The sequence below is a fragment of the Cucurbita maxima genome, unplaced genomic scaffold, assembly GCF_002738345.1.
Source record: "Cucurbita maxima cultivar Rimu unplaced genomic scaffold, Cmax_1.0 Cma_Scf00014, whole genome shotgun sequence".
NCBI classification, from domain to species: domain Eukaryota; kingdom Viridiplantae; phylum Streptophyta; class Magnoliopsida; order Cucurbitales; family Cucurbitaceae; genus Cucurbita; species Cucurbita maxima.
Genome location: NW_019272030.1, coordinates 2,233,889 through 2,243,691, shown reverse-complemented (window position 1 = coordinate 2,243,691; position 9,803 = coordinate 2,233,889). Strand labels below are relative to the sequence as shown.

General features: G+C 36.7%; 3 protein-coding genes and 1 long non-coding RNA gene across 13 annotated transcripts in view; 1 reads left to right on the top strand and 3 right to left on the bottom strand.

Annotated features, from left to right (window-relative positions):
• Window positions 1-366: 366 nt before the first annotated feature.
• LOC111489795 lies at window positions 367-557 on the bottom strand. The gene is made up of 2 exons (XR_002719438.1): window positions 467-557; window positions 367-398 (listed from the first exon to the last, which is right to left on the bottom strand). It is a non-coding gene; the product is annotated as an uncharacterized LOC111489795 (long non-coding RNA).
• Window positions 558-947: 390 nt separating this feature from the next.
• LOC111489775 (pathogen-related protein-like) lies at window positions 948-4,701 on the bottom strand. 5 transcript variants are annotated; one of them, XR_002719432.1, is made up of 8 exons: window positions 4,398-4,701; window positions 4,147-4,279; window positions 3,775-4,073; window positions 3,559-3,698; window positions 1,870-1,920; window positions 1,412-1,567; window positions 1,224-1,263; window positions 948-1,084 (listed from the first exon to the last, which is right to left on the bottom strand). XR_002719432.1 is itself a non-coding variant. In XM_023138153.1 (5 exons), exons 1-5 carry the CDS (start codon window positions 4,524-4,526, stop codon window positions 2,126-2,128), a joined length of 723 nt encoding a protein of 240 aa, XP_022993921.1. In that variant the 5' UTR covers window positions 4,527-4,701; the 3' UTR covers window positions 2,060-2,125. The 5 variants fall into 5 exon arrangements, 3 of the variants coding, with proteins under 3 accessions (XP_022993921.1, XP_022993922.1, XP_022993923.1); XR_002719433.1 differs by lacking the exon at window positions 1,224-1,263; XM_023138153.1 differs by lacking the exons at window positions 948-1,084; window positions 1,224-1,263; window positions 1,412-1,567; window positions 1,870-1,920 and adding an exon at window positions 2,060-2,147.
• LOC111489777 (glycolipid transfer protein 3-like) lies at window positions 1,219-2,741 on the top strand. Of its 3 annotated transcripts, none has more exons than XM_023138157.1 (6): window positions 1,219-1,537; window positions 1,634-1,689; window positions 1,772-1,902; window positions 1,984-2,119; window positions 2,204-2,347; window positions 2,438-2,741. In XM_023138157.1, the coding sequence occupies exons 1-6, from the start codon at window positions 1,381-1,383 to the stop codon at window positions 2,504-2,506; spliced, it is 693 nt and encodes a 230-aa protein (XP_022993925.1). In that variant the 5' UTR covers window positions 1,219-1,380; the 3' UTR covers window positions 2,507-2,741. The 3 variants fall into 3 exon arrangements, with proteins under 3 accessions (XP_022993925.1, XP_022993926.1, XP_022993927.1); XM_023138158.1 differs by having other exon boundaries at window positions 2,427-2,741; XM_023138159.1 differs by lacking the exons at window positions 1,219-1,537; window positions 1,634-1,689 and having other exon boundaries at window positions 1,715-1,902; window positions 2,429-2,741.
• Window positions 4,702-5,887: 1,186 nt separating the features above from the next.
• The window catches only part of LOC111489751 (protein LAZ1 homolog 1), a 5,824-nt gene continuing 1,908 nt past the window's right edge, over window positions 5,888-9,803 (bottom strand). For 2 of the 4 annotated variants that reach the window (XM_023138109.1, XM_023138111.1), the window contains exons 2-9: window positions 9,339-9,563; window positions 8,878-8,934; window positions 8,548-8,656; window positions 8,101-8,285; window positions 7,919-8,007; window positions 7,465-7,720; window positions 6,782-7,027; window positions 5,888-6,687 (exon numbers count right to left, since the gene is read on the bottom strand). In XM_023138109.1, coding sequence (XP_022993877.1) covers window positions 6,424-6,687; window positions 6,782-7,027; window positions 7,465-7,720; window positions 7,919-8,007; window positions 8,101-8,285; window positions 8,548-8,656; window positions 8,878-8,934; window positions 9,339-9,554 — 1,422 coding nt within the window. In that variant the 5' untranslated portion in view covers window positions 9,555-9,563 and the 3' untranslated portion in view covers window positions 5,888-6,423. Of the gene's footprint in view, window positions 6,688-6,781; window positions 7,028-7,464; window positions 7,721-7,918; window positions 8,008-8,100; window positions 8,286-8,547; window positions 8,657-8,877; window positions 8,935-9,338; window positions 9,704-9,803 lie in introns of all 4 variants that reach the window. The other 2 variants (XM_023138110.1, XM_023138112.1) reach the window with 2 other exon arrangements.

Here is a 9,803-nt window from a genome sequence, read left to right as displayed (position 1 = left end):
AAAAAAAAAAAAAAAAAAAAAAAAACTATGGTGACAAATATTTAACACATAAATCTAATAATTTTGTTGTTTTTTTTTTTAAAGATAAAAATATGTAAAATCTCACATCATAGTACGTTGTTAGAGGGGAATACATCATTTTTTAGAAAGGTGTAGAAAGTTTTTTCTAGTAGACACGTTTTAAAACTGACGACGATACATAACAGACCTAAGTAGACAATATCTACTAACGGTGGGCTTGAGCGGTTACAAATGGTATCAAAGCCAGAAAGCAAGTGGTGTATGTGAACACTAGACTCCAAATGAGTGGAGTGTAAGATCGGAAGAGAGAACATATTATTGGATTTATGGGAACAATAATAGACATATCCATGGGAGGCATGCCATAGCAGCATCATCTTTATGGGGACGTGATATAATTTGGGTAGCTTTTTTAGGAGCCGCTTTATATTCTACTTGCTTCCACCTTTACCATTCCAAACGATATCAAAATCCACAAACAATAACCTTTTTTCATATCATTTATTGCTTTTTTTTTTCCTCCAAAAAGTACAAATTTATTTCAACTATGAATTGAATAATAATTAAAAAAAAAAGTGTTTAATAACCTGAAAATAAGTAAAGAAAAACTACGGTATTTATAACGGTCCAAACCTATTGCTAGCAGATATTGTGTTTAATAACCCGACGTGGGATCTCACAATCCTCCCCTTCGGGGCCCAACATCCTCGCTGACATTTGTTTCCTTTACCAATTGATGTGGTACCCCCAAATCCACCCCCTCTTTGAGATCTAGCGTCCTTTGTTGGCACACCGCCTCGTGTCTACCCCCTTCGATGCTCAGTCTCCTTGATGATACATCGCTCGGTATCTAGCTCTGATACCATTTGTAAACGGCCTAAGCTCACCTTTTGCAGATACTGTCCTTTTTTGGATTTCTATTTGTAAAGGTTTTTAAAACAGGTCTACTGGGGAGAGGTTTACACATCCTTGTAAAGAGTGTTTCGTTCTCTTTCCCAACTGATGTGAAATCTCACGGTATTTGATGAACCGGAAGCCATGAGATTTATTAATCTTAAAAGTCCTGTTACAGATTCAAACAATTATTTAATCAGGGAGGTTACTGATAATAGAGGTCAAACCTGCAGTCACCATCAACATTTCATAAATTTGAAAGCTTTCTTTAATCAAAAGATAATTGAATATAAAAAGGGGAACTTTACAGAGAGCTCAGCCCAGAGCTTTAGCCTGTTGGGGAATTTTCTTAAGCAGCAGAGAGGCACAAGAAGAAGAAGGAGAAAGAAAGGTCCCTCCTTTATGAGAAGATTCAGTACAGAAAACCACAAGAAGTGAAGAAACCACAAGAAGCTTAGTTTATATATGAAGAGAAAGAGAGAAGTGGAAAAGGAACCTGAAATGAGGTCTGCAACTGCAGAGCTTTCAGTGTTGTCTCAGTTCAAACCTGTTGATCATGCCGCTTCTGACATACCCACCAAGCCTTTCCTCTCTGTTTGCCATTTGATCCTTCAATTTCTTGGTACCTCTCAATTTCTGCTTGTCTTGAGAACTGTAGATCGACAGGACATGTTTCTGTTAAATGAGATTGGTTTGGTTTGGTTCTTTTTTGCTGCAGATAAGGTAGGACCGACAATGACTGTTCTAAGACAAGACATTCATCAGAATATTCAGGTATAAACAGCATCAGAAATGGCATAAATCTCTCTCTCTCTCTCTCTGTCTATTCCTTATAGTTTCTTTGTCTGAAATGCAGAGGTTGGAGAGCCTATATGAGTCTGATCCTTCCATGTATTCAAATATGGTAGAAATTCTTAAGAAAGAGACAAATGAAGGGAGTACTAGGAAGCTCACCAGCTGTAGCAGAGCGTTTCTGTGGCTGACAAGGTAGCTTCATTCATTCACCTGTGAACAAAAGAGAAAAGAGATAAGATATAACACTGATTATGGAGTTTTACTGTGATTTAGGTCCCTGGATTTTATAGTGTCCTTATTGCATAAGTTAAAAGAAGAGCCTAGGATGAGCATGGAGCAAGCAGTAGAGGAAGCGTATAGCCTCACTCTTAAGCCATGGCATGGATGGATATCATCTGCTGCTTTCAAAGTAATTCTACTTCTTCATCTGCTGCTTTCTGAATTAGATCATGGTAGTTTTGTATAAACAAGAAGAGTACTATGGTTCTTGCAGATAGCTCTGAAACTTGTGCCTGATAGCGAAACCTTTGCTAATCTTCTAATGGCCAAAGACAAAAAAAACGACACCCTTTCGGAGGAAATCGACTCCTTCATTTCCCGGCTCTCGCCTTTTCTAGAAGATATCCATTCTATTCTGGTAAGCTCAAGTATTAGTTTCAGCACTATAGATCAATTCAATGAAAGTTTAGCTACTGAGAATGTTTTGTTTTTTCTAGAGACTGTACAGGTTAGATCGCTTGAAGTCTGCATAGAGCGAGACCAAGGGACAAGAGAAGAACAGTTTCACAAGTTTTGAGTTCTCTTTGTTTCATTTACATTTTCTTACATGTAAATACACTGTCATAGGCGTATCATAGGAAATTTTCCTTGTTTTCCATCCAAACTTGGTGCAGGTATTGTATGCATACACTTCTCGTCTTTCTGTTTCATACAGATGAAATAGGTAGGTTTGTCATGTAACTTGTAGAATTACTAGGCCTCAAATCGAATATGTAATCTTGAACGGCATAATATATGGTGTTTTCTGTTTAGTCAATGTCTACATAACAGCCCAAACCCGCCGCTAGCCGGTATTATCCTCTTTGGGCTTTCTCTTTCAGGATCTTCCTCAAGGTTTTTAAAACGCGTATGCTAGGAAGAGAGTTTCACTCCCTTATAAAGAATGCTCCGTTCTCCTCCCCAACTGATGTGGGATCTCACAGTCCACCCCGCTTCGGGGCTTAACCTCCTCGCTGCATATCATCCAGTGTCTGGCTCTAATACCATTTGTAACAGCCCAAACCCACTGCTAGCAAATATTATCCTCTTTGGGCTTTCCCTTTTGGGCTTCCCCTCAAGGTTTTTAAAACGGGTCTTCTAGAGAGAGGTTTCCACACCCTTATAAAAATGTTTCACTCTATTCTCCAACCGATGTGGAATCTCACATGAACGATGCAGAATGTGGTTACCAAATCCTTGCCCAAAAAGGCAGTTTGTAATCTTTGTTTCTAAGCAAAAATGTATCAAAAACTAAACTAGCATAGAAATTTTGCATTAATCTCTGACTTCCAAGACAGGGTAAGTCCGGGAAAGATCCTGTCATTGATAAGTTGTTGAGCCAAGAGTTCTATGCAATCAATATACGTCTCCATATTAGCTACATAATACCGATTATAATTTCAGTACTTCAGTTGGGGAAACAAGGGGGGAAAACTGACAGTGTCGAACATGAAAGAGATAGAGCTTTATTCCAACTAGTAGATAAGATATGGTTACATTTGTATGCTTCATTACTTCATGATATACTTGTAATGCCAGACAATAGATAAGTAGAAGATGGAAATATCGAACCATAACTTAAAAGTCTACCCTGTGTTTCTCAAGATAGGGCAGCTCGAAACCGCCTTTTCAACCGAGCCATCCAAGCGAGGACCTTTCATGAGTTTCCCAAGCAATTCCCCTGGGTCAAAAAAGAACTCCACCCCCAAAATTATATCATTCTCATTCACCTGGTTCATCAAAAACTTCAATAAGAACAAGCCAAAAAGAGTAACAACATACAAGCTCATTGAAGCTGGATCCTACCTTAAAAATGGCAACTCCAAAGAATTCAATTCTCTCCCCAGTGGGGGCATGGCTTTTAAAAGCTCCCTCCATGTGTCCCCAATGCCTAAACTTGAACACAATATCAGGAGGCCCTGAATAAACTTGGATAATCTCGAGAGCAAAACCTCGAGGGAACGTAGCGGTGAAAGCTTGATGAGAAGATGCAGCAGTCTCCTTTGCAGCATTATAGTACCTATACTCCTCAGGGAGGGAGGTCTGAAGGAAGGGATTGTAACCTCCAAGTTTACTTGTTTCTTCAATACTTAAAGGCTTTCTTCCTGAGAAATCATTGTTTTGTTTAGTTTATCATCAATTAGATGAAATAAACTTGCTCAAATCTAATGTTCATACCATTGAGACAGAAAGTAAAGTTGTTTAAATCTAATGTTCTGAAATCAGTGCTTGATATCTTATGGAACAGTTCCATCTCAAAATTCTTCACCAGGCTTTGCACTCTCTCTTCAAGTGATCCAACAGGCCATACCTTCCACAGTGAAACTTATAAATCAAAAGCTTAAAAGGAATCACACCCTTTCACAATTAAAACCCTAATGGAAACAGATCAAAACAGTTCAATCCAAGAAAACAGAGAAAGAAATTACATTAGTCCGCTCTTCTTCGAAGAGCTTGTTGACAACATCGTAGTTAGGAGGAACCCCAAATCTCCATTTGGTGTTCTTCTCTTCATCTCCAAGCAAAAGCGAACGATACTTCTCATCCCCAGAGGCCATTGTGAAATCAAGGATTTGGGGGCGGATTTGGGTTGTGAGTAAGAGGGCAATGGCGTCTTATATAACGACGGAGAACAACGGAAGGGAAGATGGTTGCTTCCAATGGCGGTGTTCGTGAAATCAACACTGACATAATCCATTACCTCACTGCAACTTTTCGAAGTTTGAAATTTCAATGTTAATTTCAAGTTAGTGTTTTTGTTCTCCTTTTTGGATTCACCAACCAAATGTCTGGCTTTTCGTCGACGACCAACGGAAATTTAATGAATTTTTTAATTAAAAAATTGTTATAATTTTGTTTATGAGAATCTTATCCAAGTGATTCATATTAAAAAAAATTTAAAATTTTTTTTTAACCCTTTAAAAAGTAATTTTAAATTGAAGTTTCTCAAAGGGTTTAGGTACAGATCATTTTCAAGAAATTGGTATAATTAAATATAAATATTATGATCCACAATGTCTAACCCTTTTGATTAAAAATATAATTTCGTGTTTATAAAAAAATAAGACTTATTGGGACTATATAATAAGAATAAGTTCGGGTAGTGTAAGTGGCAAACTCATTTTTCCCTTCCCTTCTCCAAGGTTGGATCCATAATGTTCGTGGAGGAAATCTCTTACCTAACGTTGAGAAATATTCATTTTGCATCGTATTAGTTACGTATTTGATTTGGGACAAAAAAAAGAACCGACTACAATATCGTTGCGATTTTAATTAACCATATTTTTAAATATTTTGCTTTCTTGTAAAATATTATAATAATAATAATAAATAAAAAGCTAACTTAGAAACATAGTATAACATTTTTTATTTATGTGATTCTCGAATACAAAATGAATGCATGAATGAACTAATATCACATTTAAATGAGAGGATCATGAATATAGGATGACTAAGTAAAGACATAGACAAAATAAAAGTGCTCCACTAGAGCTCTAATTTTTTTTGGAAGATTTTGATGTAAAAAGTACATGATGGAGCTCGAGTAGAAAGTATTGATTCATTTATCAACTACTTTCGTAAGTATATGTTCGGTATAGAAATCGAAAGGATCTGATTCGACCAAGTTTCAAATTCAAACATCAAATTTGATCAAAAGTGTATCACAGAATCTATTATTTATATATTTATATGATTCTTGGATAAAAATCAATCAGAAAAAAATAGTATGTTGCTGCCATTTTGACACTGATTAAAGATCATCAAAGTAATGTCTAAATTGGTGGCTCCATCATTCTAGGTTGAATGATCTATTAAAAGAAATTTTTGAGATGCCAGAAAGGCTTGTGCTAATCTATGTGGATAATGACCATGTCCGCAGGTGCCGAATGCCGAATCTGAATTCAATGGATAGTTACCATTCATGAATACACCTCAATTTACTATTTTCAGCCAAAATGCATAAATATCACTGTACTTGGTGTCAATTATGTTTAATACAATCCAGAAATGCCAGAAAATAAATCAAAATATCAACCTGTGAACCAGAGAGAGAGAGATAGAGGAACAATTGTGGTAAGTACACCGTTCATGATTACTGAATAAACAATATAGTTAAAGAAGTCTTGTATGAAAGCAAATTTTGGGGGCAAACAATGGCTCCGAGGAAAGAGAAGAGCTTACTTACTTAGATCGATGGCGAAAAAGTCACCACATCTTTCCCACAGAACACCGCCGTCGATTCCTTTTTCTTGCTTCCTCCCGTGTCTGAAGCTAATCTGATTGAGTTTGGGTTAAGGGTTAGCTCTACAGGGGGCAAGGGCCGGTAAGTTTAGCAAGCTAACGTTCCCGCCGTCGATTCCTTTTTCTAAACTAATAATATCAGCATGGTTAATAATCATGCCAACATATGGGTTCCCACGATTTACATTACTTACTTAATACACCAATGCCATGTTATCTACCAATTCTTTGTCTCTTACCATTGGATATTCCACTGTCACTAACGCTGCCTTGAGTAACATTTTCTTCAACTTCAGAAAATTCTCTTGACCAGGACTTCAAAGGGATCAGATAACTGTCGTCCTTCGCACTCTTCCGCTGTTCTTGATGCCGTTTAACATTTTCAGAGAACCGATTGATCGTTTTGTTAAGTTTTGAAATACCCCTTTCGACTGGTTCTACGACGTGTGTGACTGTGTACTTCATGTCATCAACGATCTGATGGGGAACAAAGACACGAAGGACTTATCAATGCCCACAAATAAAATGAGAAAGCCATTGCAGGATTAGAAAGAATAAGGTTAGGTCTTACAATTCCGCCGCTTCCAATTACAACATCTCGAACACTCTGGGGAAAACTCAAACGCTTCTCTCTCTCATCATGGCGACCCAAGCGTATTTTAGTCATCCGTTCGGAGTCTCTAACCTCCTCTGGATCAGGTGGCGTTCCTAAGGATGCGTAGTCGGTTAGCACTGCAACATTACGAACACATCTTTCTCCACGTTTATAAGGTACTGCTGGAAAGGTGTAAACATGTGCGACGGCAGCAATACCCATCTGAATGAGATGAAACAAGAAAACAAGATAAGTTCTTGCAATATAACATAATGAGAGATTTAACACTCTTAGACAATCAAACTCGCTTAATTTCAGATCACATGGAGTATCAGCCGCGTGATCCATATGGGATAACCGAGAAAATTATCAAAACAACCCTCAAATAGGCCTTAAAAAAGTTTCCTCCTTCCCCTTGAATGTACAGATGGTTTTCACTTTTTAAAATGATACCCAAGCGTCCTAATCAAACATCAGCTAGTACCCATACTCTTGATAAGTTTAACTCCAATGACATCTCAATCTTCCAAGTAAGGATTGCACATAAGTTCAATTTATCAATCCTCCAAAGGAAAGAACGAAATAATGTGAAGACAAACCTAAAAGCACTACTGTAAGATATATGGAGCAAAAGGGCAAGAAATGTAGTCTCAGCTCACCTCAATGCATATCAGGTAATCTTGTATGCGCGTCTTTAGCTCCCGAGCTAAGGACCCTTTAAAAGCTCCTACTGAGAAAAGAAAGGCAACGGCAACACCTTGCCACCAAGTGAGGAAAACGATCGACTTGAACACAAGAAACTTCGCCAGTGGTTTAATTGATTCCAATTTGTCCTTTGTGACAGAATAGAATTGGAGAAGGCAATACAGGGCCCACGATTGACTAAAATTAAGTACAACCGCCAAATAGGGATAGCTGTAGAACGTAAGAGAGACTGGTCAAAATCAATGCACAAAGCCTTGGAAAAGTATGTTAGAATAAGAAGTTCACAAACATCTAAATACAGAAGAGAGGTTCAACTACGTTTGTCTGCATTATAGTCAATCGAGATCACAAGGTATCTGTGATGTTAAAAAGTTTAAAATATCCACAAAAGTAAATCAGGGCACATACCCATATCTCCAGTTAAACTTTCCTTCTCCATAGACCCCGAAACTTTCAAGAATCATAGCTAGGAGAGCACATATCATCTTCAATATCATCTGCAATGTCAATCAAGGACCAAAACCATGATATGAATTTGACAAAACATACTTATTTCAAAAGAAAGAGAGAGCAAAAGAATGATCACATACATATTGAACGATACCAATTTTAACCGCATGATAGAAGTCAGAACCAAGATACCAATCCCTTATGAAGCAATTTAAGGGAAAAGGATGTTCTACAACCCCATATGCATATTTTTCCGCCAAAAGAGGTGTGTCAGAATCAAAAACAGTCTGACTTTCCATGAATTCAAGTGTACGCTTCTCACCACCTTTCGACCACATAAAAATTGTAAAATTTTCAGCATTATTTGAGGGCATTAAACTAATCTTGTAAAATGAGTTAATCACCCATCAAAACATTTTATATCTCACAGTACATACTACAACTAACACGTGCAAATGAAGGTGGAAATAAAGAGCCTTATAATTAGCACAAAGAAAAGAAAATGGGTAGCACCAAAAATGTTTGGACAACCTGCAGCGGGAGAGAAAAACACACCAACGAACATAATTGCAATATGATAAACGTACCCAAGCAAGCAATAAGGTATCTTTCAAAGCAATATAATGCAAAAGCTTCATAGCAGTCCCGTATCACTTCCCAATTGAATGCACCATTTGAATTTAACAAAGACAGGAACTGCAGCAAAATAATAATAATAATAATAAATGAATAAATAATGGAAAAAAAAAGTAGAAAAACGTCAAATAAAAATTAAATAGATTCAGAAAGTTCTCGTACCAACAAAAACCAGATCATCTTCTTTAAAAAAATATAATAAATGGAGCAATTATAATGAATTAAAAATCAAACAAATAAAGAAAGGATGTAAAGAAAAAGGGAAGTAGTGTTCCTCTCACCGATTCTAGAGAGTAAACAGGAACCATCAGTATAAGACCAATCAGAAACTTCTGTTCCTGAAAGAAAGAAAGGTAATCTGTCAATCAACGGAATAGTGCCAAAAAAAAAATACTATTGATAGTATCATCTCTCAAAGTAAGCAAAACATGAGAAAGCGCACAAGTTTATGTATAGCCCCTACACTATGAAATTGAAAGAAGTAAAACTCAAATTAGCTTCATTCTTCACACAACATGTGTTGTTTGACATCTATGTAACCAATGTTATAATTTGGGTCAGATATATGATTAGACATCAAAATGAAATCCACCAACGCTAACACATTGCTTCAACAGTGAGTATGATTGGACATGGGGATGTATTCCCACCCAAGCAGCAAAGTAGAAGTGTTCAAGAATTTCACAGAAGATAATATAACTAGTCCTTGGGAAATCCAATCAAATGAAGGAACACAACAGACCTCTGGCTGATTATAAGAAGCTAAATGCTCAATGATGAGAAGTGTGGAAAGAACAAGTGCAACAATTACGAATACACCAGCACTGAAAATTGTCCAGCTGAAGTTAGGAGCTGCTTCGGTGCTTAGATTCAGTAACCACATCTTCCCTGATCTACTGGAGGATTCAACCATATTGAAGAGAATAAACAGAGTGTAGAAGAACATCCTCCATCCCATCAAGCAAAACTGTTTGAAGAAACTGGTTAACTAGGAATGTGCTCGATCAAAACTAACTCATCAACCAATCTTTCAATGTCTTATTCTACTATTATTTTTTCTTCCAGATCACTCCTAGTTTGAGATCTCAGAGACACCCGCATCAAGCCCTTGCAAAAGTAAAAAAAAAAAAAAAAAAAAAAAAAAAAAAAAAAAAAAAAAAAAAAAAAAAAAAAAAAAAAAAAAAAAAAAAAAAAAAAAAAAAAAAAA

What these genes read in the sequence shown, in the direction of transcription:
- LOC111489777 (XM_023138157.1), top strand. Translation starts at nt 1,381, where the DNA reads ATGAAGAGAAAGAGAGAAGTGGAAAAGGAACCTGAAATGAGGTCTGCA. An exon ending in GCGTTTCTGTGGCTGACAAG is followed by an intron (nt 1,903 to 1,983) that starts GTAGCTTCATTC and finishes ACTGTGATTTAG; the next exon opens with GTCCCTGGATTTTATAGTGT. An exon ending in AAGATATCCATTCTATTCTG is followed by an intron (nt 2,348 to 2,437) that starts GTAAGCTCAAGT and finishes GAGACTGTACAG; the next exon opens with GTTAGATCGCTTGAAGTCTG.
- LOC111489775 (XM_023138153.1), bottom strand. Translation starts at nt 4,526, where the DNA reads ATGGCCTCTGGGGATGAGAAGTATCGTTCGCTTTTGCTTGGAGATGAA. An exon ending in TCGAAGAAGAGCGGACTAAT is followed by an intron (nt 4,280 to 4,397) that starts GTAATTTCTTTC and finishes TCACTGTGGAAG; the next exon opens with GTATGGCCTGTTGGATCACT. An exon ending in CTTTACTTTCTGTCTCAATG is followed by an intron (nt 4,074 to 4,146) that starts GTATGAACATTA and finishes ATGATTTCTCAG; the next exon opens with GAAGAAAGCCTTTAAGTATT.